The 20,767-nt window shown below is 43.1% G+C and overlaps 1 protein-coding gene and 1 pseudogene across 1 annotated transcript in view; one reads left to right on the top strand and one right to left on the bottom strand.

The window, feature by feature from the left end:
- Positions 1 to 861, top strand: part of LOC121539406 — a 1,124-nt pseudogene extending 263 nt beyond the window's left edge.
- Positions 1 to 20,767, bottom strand: part of LOC121539405 (probable E3 ubiquitin-protein ligase RNF144A-A) — a 68,382-nt gene that overhangs the window by 23,773 nt on the left and 23,842 nt on the right. Inside the window, exons 2-3 of the mRNA XM_041847885.2 lie at positions 5,485 to 5,635; positions 1,782 to 1,886 (exon numbers count right to left, since the gene is read on the bottom strand). Of these exons, the coding sequence (XP_041703819.1) occupies positions 1,782 to 1,886; positions 5,485 to 5,619 (240 nt within the window). The 5' untranslated portion in view covers positions 5,620 to 5,635. The remainder of the gene's footprint in view (positions 1 to 1,781; positions 1,887 to 5,484; positions 5,636 to 20,767) is intronic.

Here is a 20,767-nt window from a genome sequence, read left to right as displayed (position 1 = left end):
GGCTAAATGCCTGTACGGAGACCAGTCTTACCAGTTTGCTGAGGCATTTCTCAGTGAAACCAAGAAGTACTACGGTGCAGAGTTGGAGTCTGTCAACTTCAAGTCCAGTGCAGAGGCTGCTAGGATGAAAAACAGCTAGGTGGAGAAACATAGGGGAAAATCAAGAACCTGTTGGGAGGGGACTGTCAACTCTAACAAAAATAATGTTGGTGAATGCCATCTACTTCAAGAGCCAGCGGAAAGAGGAATCTGAGTAGGCCAATACCAGAGAAGCTCAGTTCAAAGTGCCAGATTCTGAAGATGCTCAGATCATTCCCATCGTAGGGCATGCTCATCAAGCTCCCTGATGAGGGCTGGAAAAGCTGGAGTTTCACCACTGGGGTGGAGAAGCTGAAGAAGAATCTCATACATAAGAACTTTGCGGCGTGGACGGGGCCAGAAAGGATGCAGTACATGAAGGTAAGGGGTAAATCAGCCAAAATTTAAGTTGGAGGAGACCTACGACCTGAATGTAGTTTTGTCTAGCATGGGCATAGTGGACGCCTTCAACTCATCCAGGAGTGATTTCTCAGGCATGTCGCCCAATGACGACCTGGAGTTGTCTGATGTAGTGCACAAGGCCTTTATAGAGGTGAACGAGATGGGCACCGAGGCAGCTGCCGCCACCGCCAGCATGCTTGTAGAATATGACTTATATGAATTACCTGCACTCCAGATCACCAAATCAGCCAATATATGGTATGGCCATACTACTTTAGAACACATCCATCTGTTTATATCGTCATGGGCTCCCAAGTGGGGCAGCGGTCTAAGGCACTGCATCTCAGTGCTTGAGGGGTCACTATAGACCCCCTGGTTCGATTCCAGGCTGTATCACACCGGCCGTGATTGGGAGTCCCATAGGGTGGCGCACAATTGGCCCAGCGTCGTCCGGGTTTGGCCGGTGTAGGCCGTCATTGTAAATAAGATTTTGTTCTTAACTGACTTGCCTAGTTAAATAAAGGTAAAATATATGACAAAGTATAGATTTTGCTTAGATGTGCTCAATTTAAACAGTGTACCAAATTATTCACCTCTGTTTCTCCTTCAAGTACCATGTCGTAATCTTGTTTCATTTTATCGTTATAACATTTGTTCAAAAAAATATTGTTCAACACTGTTAATAATAGGAATTTGTGATGATATGCATGCAATGCATTTAGCCTCACTATGAAATAGTCAGAGTTTCCCTAGTTTGTAGTGTCCCCATAGCCAGGTCCCAGATCGGTTTGTTCTTGCCAACTCCATTGCTCATTGTCAAAACAGTGTCATAACAATGAGTGATACAGAGTTGGAATGATAGCAAACAGACTGGTACTCAGTCTAGTTTGTTTCCCAATCATCCATCACATGACTGAGTTGTGTTATGTCTGTGTAACCTGCCTTTTGTCTTCTTGATATGAACACATTTAACTTAAAACATTTCTGTCAATTCTGCATTTCTTCTGTTTTGCTGTTAACCGCAAGCAACAAGTCCACTAAAATCAAATGGAATGATCAACTTCCCACAACTTTGTGATCATGAATTCACTCACATGAATTCTGGTGTGTGTTTGTGTGTGTGTGTGTGTTAATGTAATATCATATTCTTAAAATGAAGCAACTGTACACTGAAAAGTACAAGCTGAAGTGTGATGGTACAATACATTTGGCTCTGGTCCCTTCAATACATCAATTCTGAATTACATGTGTCCCTGAAACAAATGATAAACAATTAAAATACATATTTTTGTAAATAATACCTCATTTTCCAGTAAGTGTCCTCGTTTTGGACAGGCAGAGTCTGGACAGCTAATAGCAGTTTCGAGGCCCTCTTTGATCAGGAGTTCCACATACTGCTTCAGGCACTGAAATAAAAACCAAGAGTATAACATTGACCTCATTCTTTGGCCATGCAGTCAATCAGAAAATGTGCAGGCACACTGCAGGGATGGGCAACTCCAGTCCTCGGGGCAAAAGTGCAACACCAATCAGGCCCCCCGAGGACTGGAGTTTCCCCATCCCTGGCATACTGTTTGGTGCGACAACCAATTCCAAATGTGCTTCTCCCCCTCTGAACCCCGTAGTAGAAGTTCTCTGCTTTTGGCATTAACTATTCATTCTGCTATCTATTACTGGTTTATTGAGCGTGTCTGGTTAGCTGAAGAGAAGCATGCTAACCACATAACATCCCAAATGGAAGTATTTTCAATTAATGAGACAGTGATAGAGGGACTTATGTCATGCAATAAAATGCAAATTAATTACTTTAAAATCATACAATGTGATTTTCTGGATTTTTTAAAGTGTAGCTATGATAAAAATTACAGACCTCTACATGCTTTGTAAGTAGGAAAACCTGCAAAATCGGTAGTGTATCAAATACTTGTTCTCCCCACTGTACATACACACATATATACACACACACACATATACATACACACACACACACACACACACACACACACCAGTACCAGTCAAAAGTTTGGACACACCTACTCATTCAACAGTTTTTCTTTATTTTTACTATTTTCTACATTGTAGAATAATAGTGAAGACATTACAACTATGAAATAACACATATGGAATAATGTAGTAACCAAAAAAGTGTTAAACAAATCAAAATATATTTTATATTTGAGATTCTTCAAAGTAGCCACCCTTTGTCTTGACAGCTTTCAATACTCTTGGCATTCTCTCAACCAGCTTCATGAGATAGGCCACTGCGCCACTCGGGAGCCCTAAGGCACTGCATCTCAGTGCTTGAGGCGTCACTACAGATCCCCTGGTTCGATTCCAGGCTGTATCACAACCGGCCGTGATTGGGAGTCCCATAGGGCGGCGCACAATTGGCCCAGCGTCGTCCTGGTTTGGCAGGTGTAGGCTGTCATTGTAAATAAGAATTTGTTCTTAACTGACTTGCCTAGTTAAATAAAGGTTTTAAAAAATTGTGACCTGGAATGCATTTCAATTAACAGGTGTGCCTTGTTAAAAGATATTTGTGGAATTTATTTCCTTCTTAATGCGTTTGAGCAAATCAGTTGTGTTGTGACAAGGTAGGGGGGTATACAGAAGATAGCCCACAGGATCGAATTGCTGCAAAGAAACCACTAGAAGAGACTTGCTTGGGCCAAGAAACACAAGCAATGGACATTAGACCGGTGGAAATCTGTCCTTTGGTCTGATCAATCCAAATTTGAGATTTTTGGATCCAACCACCGTGTCTTTGTGAGATGCAGAGTATGTGAACGGATGATCTCTGCATGTGTGGTTCCCACTATGAAGCATGGAGGAGGTGGTGTGGGGGTGCTTTGCTGGTGACACTATCAGTGATTTATTTAGAATTCAAGGCACACTTAACCAACATGGCTACCACAGCATTCTGCAGCAATACGCCATCCCATCTGGTTTGCGCTTAGTGGGACTATCATTTGCTTTTCAACAGGACAATGTCCCAATACACACCTCCAAGCTGTGTAAGGGCTATTTTACCAAGAAGGAGAGTGATGGAGTGCTGCATCAGATGACCTGGCCTCCACAGTCCCCCGACCTCAACCAAATTGAGATGGTTTGGGATGAGTCGGACCGCAGAGTGAAGGAAAAGCAGCCAACAAGTGCTCAGCATATGTGGCAACTCCTTCAAGACTGTTGGAAAAGCATTCCTCATGAAGCTGGTTGAGAGAATGCCAAGAGTGTGCAAAGCCGTCATCAAGGCAAAGGGTGGCTTCTTTGAAGAATCTAAAATATATTTTGATTTGTTTAACACTTTTTTGGTTACTACATGATTCCATATGTGTTTCTACAATGTAGAAAATAGTAAAAATAAAGAAAAACCCTTGAATGAGTAGGTGTGTCCAGACTTTTGACTGGTACTATAACATACACACAGTGAGGGAAAAAAGTATTTGATCCCCTGCTGATTTTGCCCACTGACAAAGAAATAATCAGTCTATAATTTTAATGGTAGGTTTATTTGAACAGTGAGAGACAGAATAACAAACAAATCCTGAAAAACGCATGTCAAAATGTTATAAATTGATTTGCATTTTAATGAGGGAAATAAGTATTTGACCCTCTCAATCAGAAAGATTTCTGGCTCCCAGGTGTATTTTATACAAGTAACGAGTTGAGATTAGGAGCACACTCTTAAAGGGAGTGCTCCTAATCTCATCTTGTTACTTGTATAAAAGACACCTGTCCACAGAAGCAATCAATCAGTCAGATTCCAAACTCTCCACCATGGCCAAGACCAAAGAGCTCTCCAAGGATGTCAGGGACAAGATTGTAGACCTACACAAGGCTGGAATGGGCTACAAGACCATCGCCAAGCAGCTTGGTGAGAAGGTGACAACAGTTGGTGCGATTATTCGCAAATGGAACAAACACAAAATAACTGTCAATCTCTCAAGGCAGCTAGGACCATAGTCACCAAGAAAACAATTGGTAACACACTACGCCATGAAGGACTGAAATCCTGCAGCGCCCGCAAGGTCCCCCTGCTCAAGAAAGCACATATACAGGCCAGTCTGAAGTTTGCCAATGAACATCTGAATGATTCAGAGGAGAACTGGGTGAAAGTTTTGTGGTCAGATGAGACCAAAATTGAGCTCTTTGGCATCAACTCAACTCGCCGTGTTTGGAGGAGGAGGAATGCTGCCTATGACCCCAAGAACACCATCCCCACCGTCAAACATGGAGGTGGAAACATTATGCTTTGGGGGGGGGGGGGTTTCTGCTAAGGGGACAGGACAACTTCACCACATCAAAAGGGACGATGGACGGGGCCATGTACCGTCAAATCTTGGGTGAGAACCTCCTTCCCTCAGCCAGGGCATTGAAAATGGGTCGTGGATGGGTATTCCAGCATGACAAGGACCCAAAACACACGGCCAAGGCAACAAAGGAGTGGCTCAAGAAGAAGCACATTAAGGTCCTGGAGTGGCCTAGCCAGTCTCCAGACCTTAATCCCATAGAAAATCTGTGGAGGGAGCTGAAGGTTCGATTTGCCAAACGTCAGCCTCGAAACCTTAATGACTTGGAGAAGATCTGCAAAGAGGAGTGGGACAAAATCCCTCCTGAGATGTGTGCAAACCTGGTGGCCAACTACAAGAAACATCTGACCTCTGTGATTGCCAACAAGGGTTTTGCCACGAAGTACTAAGTCATGTTTTGCAGAGGGGTCAAATACTTATTTCCCTCATTAAAATGCAAATCAATTTATAACATTTTGACATGCGTTTTTCAGGATTTGTTTGTTGTTATTCTGTCTCTCACTGTTCAAATAAACCTACCATTAAAATTATAGACTGATCATGTCTTTGTCAGTGGGCAAACATACAAAATCAGCAGGGGATCAAATACTTTTTTCCCTCACTGTACCTGCCTATTCCAGTTAGCCACAGTCACTATGGTGCACACAGAGGACATATTGACAAGATGGGGAACAGACGATGACAGGGCACTCACCAGTGTACAGAAGACACATCGACACTGAGTGATGGTGGTCATTTGCTCCAGGGGAAACTCTCCAAGGCACAGTTTGCAGGAGACCAGGGGGTCCAGGGTCAGGTCCCAGGTGGGCCGATACCTGGCTGTGGTCATCTTGTCCCGCACTGAGCTGAGAGCGAGAGAGAGGAGACCTGGTTAAAAAAAACATTTCCTGAGATGGATCCCAGAATGTGATGCTCTTCCATCTCTGCAACTGGTGTTTTTATGATATATTTACAATGCAGGATGGCTAATGTATGTCATTTCACAGACAAAAGGAAAACTGATGAGATTCACAACGTGTGAATGAAGATAGCTCAGTAATGAGCGTGTCTACATGATCTGTCCCCATGTCCAAGACATGCACTTATTTGCGGTTTCATTACGCATTTGCCAAAAAGGCAGTATGACAACAGCTCTTTGCCTAAACGCCCCTTGTCAGTAACTATCACTTCCCTTCTGGATGCTCTCAGACAGAGAACAAATACATCTCTAAACAGCTACTCCTGCAGCGAGCGTCATGTTGCTTTTTGCCCCGTGATAAAAGCAGTCGTATCAAAAGAACACTTTCCCTTCGCTGTCATCTCCTCTCTCTTTTCTATTTCGGAGAAAGGGGTTTATTTTGGGCCTTCTCAACTATGATTCTAACTGCCTTTCTTCCACCCCGGCTGAGAGTGGAGGAGAGGAGAGAAAGAGACAGTCACTTAATGTCTGAGTGTTTCCAGGAACTGCCCCCCGTGCAGGCAATGTCAACACTGTCAAACTCTCCCATCGCTGCTAGGCAACTGGGGAGAGACGAGGAAGAGAAGAAGGAAGGGCAGATGCTTAGAGTTCACTGCTCAGACTACTGAAAGCTAACACAATAGCTTCCCTCTCAGACACCAAAAGTGGAAGGAGGCGGAAAGGAAGAGGGGCTGGATAACTAATATAAAATGCACCGCGTCTGTTAAATGTATATAGTATGTATAAGCTGGAAGTAGAAGCCTAAGATTTGTTGTCCATTAGTTCACTTCAATTAGGGGAGGGGTGGTAGGGTTAGGGCTAAATAATAAAGAAGGAAAATACATGGGGGATTGGAAATGATGCAGACAATTACATTGATAGAACCCACAATCTGCAATATTAAAGCTGATCTACCCCCTAAAAAAATAGAAAAAATAGAAAAAGGAGGGGCTACTGTAGGGACTGAGAATGAGTCAACATTGGCCCAACGCTGTCTACACATGCTGCAGGGAGAGAACATGTCCTGACATGCCTAGTTGACAACACACTGGCCAGTGGAACTCGTTTATAGGAACAGTGTTGTTCATCTGGTTGTGTCAAGGTCAACGTGATGCATGGGGAGTCACTAAACAGACAACAGACAGGGAGACGGACAAGGAGAAGAGTTCTGGGAATCATGTGTGGTCAATTATTAAACTTGTGACATAGCAACTGAAATGGGCACCTCCTGACTATTACGTGATTCCCCTTGATTTGTGGACTCTAGTCTTCCCTTCAGCTCTTCAGTGGAGGCATGCAGGTTGAGGGGGCACAAGAGTGGCAGAAAGAGAGAGAGGGGGGAGAGGGAGCGTGAGGAGAGCCTCCTATCCATTAGTGCAGTACACTGGGCCTGCTTTCATCAGGGCAGGCAGTGAGAGGCTAGCCAGGAGAGCTAGAAGCCAGTCTACTCTACACCAACCAGACGTGCCAAGACAAGACTCACTGGCTGCGGAGTGAAAACCTGCCAGGGCCAGCCATCACAGCAGCAAGTGGAATCACATTAGCACTATAGATCGCCATAGGATTGATGAAATGGTATGTGCATTATAGAGTCAACGAAGACAAATGAGAGATTCTCTAAGGCGAGCCGGAGGAGAGGAGAGAGCAGAGTTTTCATGACAATGGGTGGTGCAATTCGAAAGGGAGCGCTCCCACCGCTGAATTATTGCCCAGCGAGACACACACCTGCTTTTAAAAATAGACCGACTGCATGTCTGGCATGACACATTATGGCACCAATCAATATGCAGGAGTGCTGTAAGTCAACATGGTTAACCACGGCTACAGACAAGGAAGTTTACTTCCTTATATTATAGATGAACTAACAAATGAGTGGGTGCCGGAGTCTGGTCTGCAGGAGTTGCAGTCTAAGCTTCCGACCACATACAGTAATGCTTCCTGGCGACGAGGGTTAGAGCCTGTCAATAATAATACAAATATGTAAAAGGGGGTTTGGAATTCTGAGCTCTTTAAAAAAATTAAAACTGTGTGTGTGTGTACATTATGTAGTATCCTAGGGGGGATTTGAGACCAGTTCTAGCATTCTGTTGCTATAACTGCACAGAATGTATACATCTGTTTACGAATGTACAACGTTGAACTATTCCATAACACGTGAGCAACCTAGATAGTGAATGTGTACAGTAGAGAGTAGGGCTGTACAGAAAGTGGGGCAGTGGTCCTTTCTGAGGAGCTAGCCAAGTAACTATAAATGGACATATCCTGTATACTACAGTATGATGCACTACAGTATCCCTACTGTCTCTACCTAATTCATCTTACAGAGGAAAATGGGCCATCTTCACATGTATAGTCCATGACCCGGACTATGATACGCAGAAATATACAGTGCCTTCAGAAAGTATTCACACCCCTTTTCCACATTTTGTTGTGTTACAGCCGGAATTTAAAATGGATTAAATTGATATTTTGTGTCACTGATTTACACACTATAGCCCATAATGTCAAAGTGGAAATAAGTTTAGAACAATTTACAAATTAAATAAAAAATGTACATGTCTTGAGAAGTATTCAACCCCTTTATGGAATACCTAAATATGTTCAGGAGTAAGACATTTTTTGACAAGTCACATAATAAGTTGCATGGACTCAGTGTGCAATAATTGTGTTTAACATGATTTTTGAATGACTACCTCATCTATGTACTCCACACATACAACTATTTGTAAGGTCCCCTCAGTCGAGCAGTGAATTTCAAACAAAGATTCAACCACACAGACCAGGGAGGTTTTCCAATGCCTCGCAAAGAAGGGCACCTATTGGGTAAAATGATGGGTAAAAATAAAATAAAAAGCAGACATTGAGAATCCCTTTGAGCATGGAGAAGTTATGAATTACACTTTGGATGGTGTATTAATACACCGTCACTGCAAAGATACAGGCGTCCTTACTAACTCAGTTGCCGGAGAGGAAGGAAACCGCACAGGGATTTCACCATGAAGCCAATGGTGACTTTAAAACAGTTACAGAGTTGAATGGCTGCGATAGGAGAAAACTGAGGATGGATCAAACACATTGTAGTTACTCCACAATATTAACCTATAGTGGGGAGAACAAGTATTTGATACACTGCCGATTTTGCAGGTTTTCCTACTTACAAAGCATGTAGAGGTCTGTAATTTTTATCATAGGTACACTTCAACTGTGAGAGACGGAATCTAAAACAAAAATCCAGAAAATCACATTGTATGATTTTTAAGTAATTAAATTGCATTTTATTGCATGACATAAGTATTTGATCACCTACCAACCAGTAAGAATTCCAGCTCTCACAGACCTGTTAGTTTTTCTTTAAGAAGCCCTCCTGTTCTCCACTCATTACCTGTATTAACTGCACCTGTTTGAACTCGTTACCTGTATAAAAGACACCTGTCCACACACTCAATCAAACAGACTCCAACCTCTCCACAATGGCCAAGACCAGAGAGCTGTGCACGGACATCAGGGATAAAATTGTAGACCTGCACAAGGCTGGGATGGGCTACAGGACAACAGGCAAGCAGCTTGGTGAGAAGGCAACAACTGTTGGCGCAATTATTAGAAAATGGAAGAAGTTCAAGATGACGGTCAATCACCCTCGGTCTGGGGCTCCATGCAAGATCTCACCTCGTGGGGCATCAATGATCATGAGGAAGGTGAGGGATCAGCCCAGAACTACACGGCAGGACCTGGTCAATGACCTGAAGAGAGCTGGGACCACAGTCTCAAAGAAAACCATTAGTAACACACTACGCCGTCATGGATTAAAATCATGCAGCGCAGGCAAGGTCCCCCTGCTCAAGCCAGCGCATGTCCAGGCCCGTCTGAAGTTTGCCAATGACCATCAGGATGATCCAGAGGAGGAATGGGAGAAGGTCATGTGGTCTGATGAGACAAAAATATGGCTTTTTGGTCTAAACTCCACTCGCCGTGTTTGGAGGAAGAAGAAGGATGAGAACAACCCCAAGAACACCATCCCAACCGTGAAGCATGGAGGTGGAAACATCATTCTTTGGGGATGCTTTTCTGCAAAGGGGACAGGACGACTGCACCGTATTGAGGGGAGGATGGATGGGGCCATGTATCGTGAGATCTTGGCCAACAACCTCCTTCCCTCAGTAAGAGCATTGAAGATGGGTCGTGGCTGGGTCTTCCAGCATGACAACGACCCGAAACACACAGCCAGGGCAATTAAGGAGTGGCTCCGTAAGAAGCATCTCAAGGTCCTGGAGTGGCCTAGCCAGTCTCCAGACCTGAACCCAATAGAAAATCTTTGGAGGGAGCTGAAAGTCCGTATTGCCCAGCGACAGCCCCGAAACCTGAAGGATCTGGAGAAGGTCTGTATGGAGGAGTGGGCCAAAATCCCTGCTGCAGTGTCTGCAAACCTGGTCAAGACCTACAGGAAACGTATGATCTCTGTAATTGCAAACAAAGGTTTCTGTACCAAATATTAAATTCTGCTTTTCTGATGTATCAAATACTTATGTCATGCAATAAAATGCAAATTAATTACTTACTTTTTGTTTTAGATTCCGTCTCTCACAGTTGAAGTGTACCTATGATAAAAATTACAGACCTCTACATGCTTTGTAAGTAGGAAAACCTGCAAAATCGGCAGTGTATCAAATACTTGTTCTCCCCACTGTGCATACATACATGGATTGTTATTGTTCCCACTGTTCGAAAGTATAAATTATAGGAGGATTGGTTTTAGAGATCGCCTACCAAAACATTACAAGACAGTTTCTTGCTACTGAATTCATATTCAATATATCAATTACAGACAAAACACAATACATTTGATGTAGGCCCACCGACTGGAAGTCCCTTTAAGTCCTAACTAAGATATTTGTCACAGTTTACTTTTTATAAATAATATAATAATATGCCATTTAGCAGACGCTTTTATCCAAAGCGACTTACAGTCATGCGTGCATACATGTTTGTGTATCGAACCCACTACCTTGGCGTTACAAGCGCTGTGCTCTACCAGCTGAGCTACAGGTTCGGCAAACAAATCGTTAGTCATGTTTTGACTTTACTTTCTCCCACTCTCAAAAAATACTAAAATTAAAGGGGATAACAGCGGCTGGATTATGCTGAGTTTTCAAGCATGTTCAGGCTTTCCCATGCTGGGAGAGTCGTGGCCGTGGTCCCAGCTTGAGGACAGGTCAAAAGTCAATGTGCCTCTCCTCTGTGAATTCATGCAACTGGATGGCAGTCCACATTGACTGTAGGATATATTTAGTTCAGTTTAGTTAAATTATGACCAGTATTGTGTTTGTTGATATTTTTGATTTCTGTAAATATATTGTACTTCATAGATATGCATTGTATTTCTGTAGATAAAATACAAATAAAATTGCAAGATCAGGAAGGGAGTTGAAGTCGCAGTGAGGTTTCAGTGTTTGACCCAGGTAGCCGAATCACCATGGACTGACGTGTATAGGAGTTGCTCACTCCTAGAGCTAGGTATAAACTAGGTATGTGAACACAACCTCCAGCCATGTAATAATTCCTTTCACTTAGTTGATAGTTATATTGTTACATTGTTCTGTGCATTCAAAAGCAGTGATAAACACTGGATCTGTATGGATCAAAGAACTGCATAGTATTCACTGCTAGGACGTCACTATCCACATATTGCAAATGTGAAAAGAAAGAAGCCTGTACAGAATTCCAAAACATGCATCCTGTTTGCAATAAGGCACTAAAGTAAAACTGCAAATATTTGGCAAAGAAATGAAATTTATGTCCTGAATACAAAGCGTTATGTTTGGAGCAAATACAACACGTCACTGAGAACCACTTCATATTTTCAAGCATGGTTGTGGCTGCATCATGTTATGGGTATGCTGGTCATCGGCAAGGACTAGGGACTTTTGGGGGGGATAAAAAGAAGCGGAATAGAGCTAAGCAGACACTGGGAGACATATTCACCTTTCAGCATGATAATAACCTAAAACACAAGCCCAAATATACACTGGAGTTGCTTCCCAAGACAACATTGAATGTTCCTGAATGGCCTTGTTACAGTTTTGACTTAAATCAGTTTGAAAATATATGGCAATACTTGAAAATGTCTGTCTAGCAATGATCAACAACCAACTTGACAGAGCTTGAATAATGTGGAAAGACTGTACAATACAGGTGTGCAGATTTCTTAGAGACTAACCCAGAAAGACTTGCAACTGCCAAAAGGTATTGACTAAACGGTGTGAATACTTATGTAAATGTGATATTTCTGTATTTAATTATTTTGCAAAAATTTCTAAAAACATGTTTTCACTGTCATTACGGGATATTGTGTGTAGATGGGTAAAAAAAAAAAAAGTAATTCATTTTGAATTCAGGCTGTAACAACAAAATGTGGAATAAGTCAAGGGGTATGAATACTTTCTGAAGGCATTGTACACTTCATCATATAGGCCTAGACATTATATCATAGAGGCCTACACCTAATCATTAGGGTTTGGGGGAAAATTGATAGTTACATGTCGGGATATTATTTTGATATATCATATCGTTTTGACAGTATTCTTTTTACGCTAGTTGGCTGTACCTGCACAGAAACGTCTGTTTTTTTTCATTCACAGCTTGTTCTACAATTTGTTTTCAGCACTTTATTTTGATGACTGATCAAAACTATTTTTCTCATGTCTCTCTCTTGTCCCTCTGCAGCATACATATGGTGAGCAATGTTTGGAACATCAAATCACAATAAAATCACAGTATCGAATCGCAATACATCGTATCGGCACCTACAGCGCATTCGGAAAGTATTCAAAACCCCTTCACTTTGTTACCTTACAGCCTTATTCTAAAAAGGATTCAAAAAAAAATCCTCAATCTACACACAATACCCCATAATGACAAAGCAAAAACAGTTTAGACATTTTTGCAAATTTATAAAAAAATTATAAAACTGAAATATCACATTTACATAAAAGTATTCAGACCCTTTACTCAGTACTTTGTTGAAGCACCTTTGGCAGTGATTACAGCCTCAAGTCTTTTTGGGTATGACGCTACAAGCTTGGCACGCCTGTATTTGGGGAGTTTCTCCCATTCTTCTCTGCAGATCCTCTCAAGCTTGGATGGGGAGCGTCGCCGCACAGCTATTTTCAGGTCTCCCCAGAGATGTTCGATGAGGTTAAAGTCCGGGCTCTGGCTGGGCCACTCAAGGACATTCAGAGACTTGTCCCGAAGCCACTCCTATGTTGTCTTGGCTGTGTGCTTATGGTCATTGTCCTGTTGGAAGGTGAACCTTCACCCCATTCGGAGGTCCTGAGCGCTCTGGAGCAGGTTTTCATCAAGGATCTCTGTACTTTGCTCAGTTAATATTTCCCTTGATCCTGACTAGTCGCCCAGTCCCTGCCACTGAAAAACATCCTCACAGCATGATGCTGCCAACACCATGCTTCACCGTAGAGATGGCGCCAGGTTTCCTACAGACGTGACGCTTGGCATTCAGGCCAAAGAGTTCAATCTTGGTTTCATCAGACCAGAGAATCTTGTTTCTCATGGTCTGAGAGTCCTTTAGGTGCCTTTTGGCAAACTCCAAGCAGGTGGTCAGGTGCCTTTTACTGAGGAGTGGCTTCCATCTGGACACTCTACCATAAAGTTCTGATTGGTGGAGTGCTGCAGAGATGGTTGTCCTTTTGGCAGGTTCACCCATCTCCACAGAGGAACACTGGAGCTCTGTCAGTGTGACCATCGGGTTCTTGGTCACCTCCCTGACCAAGGCCCTTCTCCCCCGATTGCTCAGTTTGGCCAGGCAGCCAGCTCTAGGAAGAGTCTTGGTGGTTCCAAACTTCTTCCATTTAAGAATGATGGAGGCCACTGTGTTCTTGGGGACCTTCAATGCTGCAGAAATAGTTTGGTACCCTTCCCCCAGATCTGTACCGACACAATCCTGTCTTGGAGGTCTACGGACAATTCCTTCGACCTCATGGCTTGGTTTTTTCCCTGATATGCACTGTCAACTGTGGGACCTTATATAGACAGGTGTGTGCGCCTTTCCAAATCATGTCCAATCAATTGAATTTACCACAGCTGGACTCCAGTCAAGTTGTAGGAACAGCAAGGACGATCAATGGAAACAGGATGCACCTGAGCTCAATTTTGAGTCTCATTGCAAAGGGTCTGAATACTTATGTATATAAGGCGTCTGTTTTTTTTTGTAATACATTTGCAAACATTTCTAAAAACCTGTTTTCGCATTGTCATTAATGGGGTGTGTAGATTGATGAGGATTCATATTTATTTCATCCATTTTAGATTCACGCTGTAACGTAACAAAATGTGGAACAAGGGAAGGGGTCTGAATACTTTCCGAATGCACTGTAAGTATCATGATAATATCATATTGTGAGGTCCCTGGCAATTCCCAGTCCTACTAGTCATCATAAAGGCCTAGACCTAGTCATCATAAAGGCCTACACCCAGTCATCATAAAGGCCTAGACCCAGTCATCATAAAGGCCTAGACCTAGTCATCATAAAGGCCTAGACCTAGTCATCATAAAGGCCTAGACCTAGTCATCATAAAGGCCTAGACCTAGTCATCATAAAGGCCTAGACCTAGTCATCATAAAGGCCTAGACCTAGACATCATAAAGGCCTAGACATCATAAAGGCCTAGACCTAGTCATCATAAAGGCCTAGACCTAGACATCATAAAGGCCTAGACCTAGACATCATAAAGGCCTAGACCTAGACATCATAAAGGCCTAGACCTAGACATCATAAAGGCCTAGACCTAGACATCATAAAGGCCTAGACCTAGTCATCATAAAGGCCTAGTCATCATAAAGGCCTAGACCTAGTCATCATAAAGGCCTAGACCTAGTCATCATAAAGGCCTAGACCTAGTCATCATAAAGGCCTAGACCTAGTCATCATAAAGGCCTAGACCTAGTCATCATAAAGGCCTAGACCTAGTCATCATAAAGGCCTAGACATCATAAAGGCCTAGACCTAGTCATCATAAAGGCCTAGACCATAAAGGCCTAGACCTAGACATCATAAAGGCCTAGACCTAGTCATCATAAAGGCCTAGTCATCATAAAGGCCTAGACCTAGACATCATAAAGGCCTAGACCTAGTCATCATAAAGGCCTAGACCTAGTCATCATAAAGGCCTAGACCTAGTCATCATAAAGGCCTTGACCTAGTCATCATAAAGGCCTAGACCTAGTCATCATAAAGGCCTAGACCTAGTCATCATAAAGGCCTAGACCTAGACATCATAAAGGCCTAGACCTAGACATCATAAAGGCCTAGACATCATAAAGGCCTAGACCTAGTCATCATAAAGGCCTAGACCTAGACATCATAAAGGCCTAGACCTAGACATCATAAAGGCCTAGACCTAGTCATCATAAAGGCCTAGACCTAGACATCATAAAGGCCTAGACATCATAAAGGCCTAGACATCATAAAGGCCTAGACATCATAAAGGCCTAGACCTAGTCATCATAAAGGCCTAGACATCATAAAGGCCTAGACCTAGACCTCATAAAGGCCTAGACCTAGTCATCATAAAGGCCTAGACCTAGACATCATAAAGGCCTAGACCTAGACATCATAAAGGCCTAGACCTAGACATCATAAAGGCCTAGACCTAGACATCATAAAGGCCTAGACCTAGACATCATAAAGGCCTAGACCTAGTCATCATAAAGGCCTAGACCTAGACATCATAAAGGCCTAGACATCATAAAGGCCTAGACCTAGACATCATAAAGGCCTAGACCTAGACATCATAAAGGCCTAGACCTAGACATCATAAAGGCCTAGACCTAGTCATCATAAAGGCCTAGACCTAGTCATCATAAAGGCCAAGGCCTAGTCATCATAAAGGCCTAGACATCATAAAGGCCTAGTCATCATAAAGGCCTAGACATCATAAAGGCCTAGACCTAGTCATCATAAAGGCCTAGACATCATAAAGGCCTAGACCTAGTCATCATAAAGGCCTAGTCATCATAAAGGCCTAGACCTAGTCATCATAAAGGCCTAGTCATCATAAAGGCCTAGACCTAGTCATCATAAAGGCCTAGACCTAGTCATCATAAAGGCCTAGACCTAGTCATCATAAAGGCCTAGACATCATAAAGGCCTAGACCTAGTCATCATAAAGGCCTAGACCTAGTCATCATAAAGGCCTAGACATCATAAAGGCCTAGACCTAGTCATCATAAAGGCCTAGACCTAGTCATCATAAAGGCCTAGACCTAGTCATCATAAAGGCCTAGTCATCATAAAGGCCTAGACCTAGTCATCATAAAGGCCTAGACCTAGTCATCATAAAGGCCTAGACCTAGTCATCATAAAGGCCTAGACCTAGTCATCATAAAGGCCTAGTCATCATAAAGGCCTAGTCATCATAAAGGCCTAGACAAGCCTCCCGTCCCACTCCCCGTCTGTCACTGCACCCTAACGCTCAAATGACACCATAGCCGAGCTCTGCTTTAAATCGATGTGATAAGCACTGCCATCACTCGTTAATATCAATATCCAACGCCTCCTCGGCTGCGATACAGACAGATTGGTCAAGAACGGCTCTTATTTGAACCTGGGTCTAGCAGCTCTCTCTGTAATTACATAATGTCATATCAAACTGGATTACGTAAGATCTATTTATACACTACCTAGGCTCCTCTCGGAGCAGATGCACTCTACTAGGGATGGGCAAGGTTAACCAAATATTTGGATAGCAGAACGGACGTTAGTGTTCAATTACCTGAGTGAGTTAATTTTAGATTTTTTAGGCCTATTTTAACAAATGAAAAAGCTTTCAATTAAATTATTAATGTGACATTTGTACCTACAAGGACATACCGTGACATTTGAAACACTTAATTTAATAAAACCAACTTTTGAATGTAGTTTTTATAACGGTGCGTTGAGCTACTGCTGCACATTGAGCCCTCCAGGCTGCCTTGACATCGGTATGCTATTTTCCCCCACTTTAAATAGTAATTACAGATGCAGTATGAAAAATGTATGCACTCACTAAGTTGCTCTGGATAAGAGTGTCTGCTAAATGACTAAAATGTAAAATGTAATGCTCATCTAACAAAGTTTCCACAATACCTGACACCGATCAATGCAAAACGTCACCAGAAAATATATTTTTTGTAACAATCAATTCTATCATGGCAAAAATCAGACTTCTCTTTTGCTGTTGCTACTAGAGAAAAAGCTGAAAAGCAGCATGTCTGCTGTTAATCTCTACCATGTGCATTTGCGTCATTCTGATTGCTATTGACTCTCAACCAATTAATTTTATCAGAAGAAATGTCATTATTTGAATAGTAAAATAATGTAAAATGCCCATCTCTACACTCTACTGTGTTCCACACTCCAAAATGCAGGTTCCCGTTTGTGAAGCGGCCAAACCACAAGCCGTCCTTGTGTGTTAGTGCAAAATGCAGGGGATGTGATGGTGGATAGTGTTGACCTTTCTCAAAGAGACCAAAGTGCTGTCAAACAACTCTGATGACTTGTCCCTGGTCAATTCAACCTTTGAAAGCAAGAAACCTTTTTTGAAGACACAAAAATAAACAAAAATATATATATTTTTAAATGGGTCAGAGATGTGATACAATTGCTGCTGGAAGTGCTTCCTGCTCAAGTGAACTCTGGAGCAGTGTATGGAAGATGCATTTAATCCTGTGAGGAAAGCTGTCATTCTGAGGAGAGTTATTCATTGTCTTCCACTGTGGAGGGGATGGTGAAAAGACAACTCAAGGTTGGTGTGCATTCAGTCGGAAGGGATATGAATGGCAGTTGAAATGGTTGGAACCAGAGCATGTGAGCGGAGTGGAGCGGGAGCGAGCTGGGAGCGCGAGCGGGCGGATTTTGGACAGAGCGCAGAGCGGCATTTTTAAAAGGACGGAGCGTCGCCCTATGTCCCGCTCCAATTTCGCTCGCTCACACCACGAGTCTGAAGCATGCTCAAGCCTGACCCAGAATCCATCTGTGTCTTGCACAGTCATCAACAGTCAAAACTCGGCTCAATAATGGAGTTCACCAAGTACTTCAAAAAGGAAAATGAGAAGTCATACAGGTGTACTATTAATATAAAACGAACTAACAATGATAATGTGCTACAAGAAAAAGAATGTGGTGACATCGTTTCAGTCAGTAAAGATTCATTTTGGAATCTAAAAAGACATCTCTCGAAAACACGAAAGTGTGCTACGTGAACACGCTGGGAAGAAAGCAAAAGGTAAATATAGCCTAATATTCAAATAAATTCATTTTGTTATTCAAAGTAGGCCTAATATATCGTTCGTTTAATTTAATTTGTGTCGTCCATGGATTTGTATTTTATAGAGCGAGAGGAGCAGCAGCAGCAACAAGAGAAAAGGGTTGAGGAATTCAAAAGTTTCTTCACTGCACACAAAGGCCCAACCATAACAAGGGAGAAAAAAGAGTTGGATGTAGCATTTAAAAAAATGATTTACCATGATTATGAACCGCTGAGTAAAGGAGAACGCAAAGGGATGCAACACTTCGCCAGCGCAGCTCATCCGGGCTACACCCCCCCATGCTACAACACCGTACGGGACACGCTCATGCCACATGCCCTGGAAGAGATGGAAGACCTACTGAAAAATGGTGATGGGCTCGTTCTGTCAGTGGACATTTGGACCAGTAGAAGAGGGCACAGCTTCCTTGGCATCGTGGCCAGTTTCATTGATGGGACGTTCCGGGGGCACACGGTTTTGTTGGGCTGTGAGCACATACAGGGCACCATACCGCAGATCATATTTACCAAAAGTATGAAAGTGTACTGAAATATTGGAACGTGCAACGACATGTGATTTGGGTCGTCACTGACAGTGCCAGCAACATGATCAAGGCGTTTAAACTCCTCCCTGGCACTGAAGAGGAGGCGGAGGGTGAAGTGACCGCGGATGCCTGCAGCAGCGCAGAACATGAAGAGGAGGATGAGGCACCACCTGCGTCGTCGCAAGTCCATGTGGAAGTGATAACCACTAATGTAGAAACTATGATAAATCAATACTTTACTGTGTCAAATTTACATCTGAGGTGCCCCATTCACATGCTTCAGCTGGCGATCAAAGAAGCCGTTAACGAGCACGACAACATTAATAGGCTGATAGTGAAAGTCGGGCACCTGGTGAAAAGTGTATGCAAGAGCACCCTGAACACAGAGGAAACCGACCAATTAGGTGTCCACCCCACAAATGCCTGCGCCACTCGATGGAGCAGCAAGCTGCGGATGATTCAGTCGTTCATCCGGTTGTTCCAAAAAGACCCGTTATGGCAAAACAAACTCAAGTCTAATGTTGCTAACATCACCCTGAATCAAGTACAGCAGCTGACGCACCTTGTCAGTGTACTGACACCACTGGCAGACCTCACAGACAAAATGCAGAAGGAGCTGGGAAACCTGGGGATGATCCTCCCTGCTGTCACAGAAATCAAATCCCTGCTCACCGATGACACTCACGCTGCACTTCCAATGGGCATCGCTGCTTTTGCAGAAACATTGGCAAACAACGTGTCAATTCGGTATGGAATATACTATACTGATAAACATCTCATTTTTTTCCTTTTTTGGAGCGAGCGGGGGGGCGATTTGAGTGGAGCGCGATGCAAACTGCGTTGAGCGATAATGAGCGGACTGGCCTGATGTGGCTTTGAGCGGGGGGAGCGGAGGGGTGAACAGCTCCGTGAGCGAGGAGCTGAGATTCTCACCGCTCCACTCCGCTCATATGCTCTGGTTGGAACCATGGTGATGACCCAACCTTCAGGGAAATGGTTTCACACAAATATTCCTATGGTGAAATCATAAGAAGTTTTTTTTTTGCTCTCTATGCAAATTCAAAGCTCAAGGACCATATCAATGAAGCACTAAGAAGACCATAGAGGCTGACTGCTGAGTCAAACCACATGCTGGCCAACCAAAAGCTGCCACACTAATCTCATTGAACGTTTAGTTCCTCAACATCACACACACAATGATCTCAACCTAATAGGAGTTCAAAAATATTTCCAGAGTTCAAGTCCAAACCACAAAAACAAAAAATTACAACGCTAAAAGGCTAAGCTAGGTTAACCGACTAGGCTAACAGGCTAATTGAGGCTAAAAGGCTAACAATCACAACACTATTATGTCCACAGGGTGATTAGTCAGATCAAGGCCTCTAATGGACGTGCTTAGTGGGCCTGCCATCGTCTCGTGTTCCTCCCTCGCTGCACTCCTTGCTCTAGACAGCTAATTAAGAGAGGCTTTGGCGCTCATTTGTGTCATGTCTCCTCAGCGTCGCGTTTCCGTCACACCGTGGCCATCTGCCAATTTCCTCAGTCACCTGGTTTTTGGCGGCGCTGCCATTTTCTGTCACCTTGCTGCGTAGCTCCCACTGGACATACGCTGTACGACAGAGTACACATTTACCTGTTAGCAGTCAAGCCCTTCAAACAAGACAGACAGACACTGTATTATATATCTAACAGCTGATTTGAAGCCTGCATGTACTTTGACGTATGGCTGTGAACATTTTGCAATGACAAGTGTTTTTCCATTGTTTACAAAACTAACATTTCCATAAAATACATTGCATTGGAATAAGGGAGGATACTGCAATGTCTTGGAATCATAAAATAACAAGATGACAGCAGCGTTGACACATTGAAGTGGAATGACGACTTCTCTGAGAGGCAGTCAGAGTATGACATCCTTGATGTTGCAAGCTAGACAGAGGGCAAGTCAATGCCATGTCATTGTCTTGATGTTGCAAGCGAGACAGAGGGCAAGTCAATGCTATTTAATTGTCTTGATGTTGCAAGCGAGACAGAGGGCAAGTCAATGCTATTTAATTGTCTTGATGTTGCAAGCGAGACAGAGGGCAAGTCAATGCTATGTCATTGTCTTTGCCAAGGGATGTTTTGTATGCAGAGATCAGGCGATGGAAACGTCCCAGCTACAACATGAAGACCTGAGAAACATCTCTTCATCTCTA

The sequence above is a fragment of the Coregonus clupeaformis genome, chromosome 25, assembly GCF_020615455.1.
Source record: "Coregonus clupeaformis isolate EN_2021a chromosome 25, ASM2061545v1, whole genome shotgun sequence".
Classification (NCBI taxonomy): domain Eukaryota; kingdom Metazoa; phylum Chordata; class Actinopteri; order Salmoniformes; family Salmonidae; genus Coregonus; species Coregonus clupeaformis.
The sequence above is the reverse complement of the archived record's forward strand: the minus strand, read 5'-3'. Positions and strand labels throughout refer to the sequence as shown.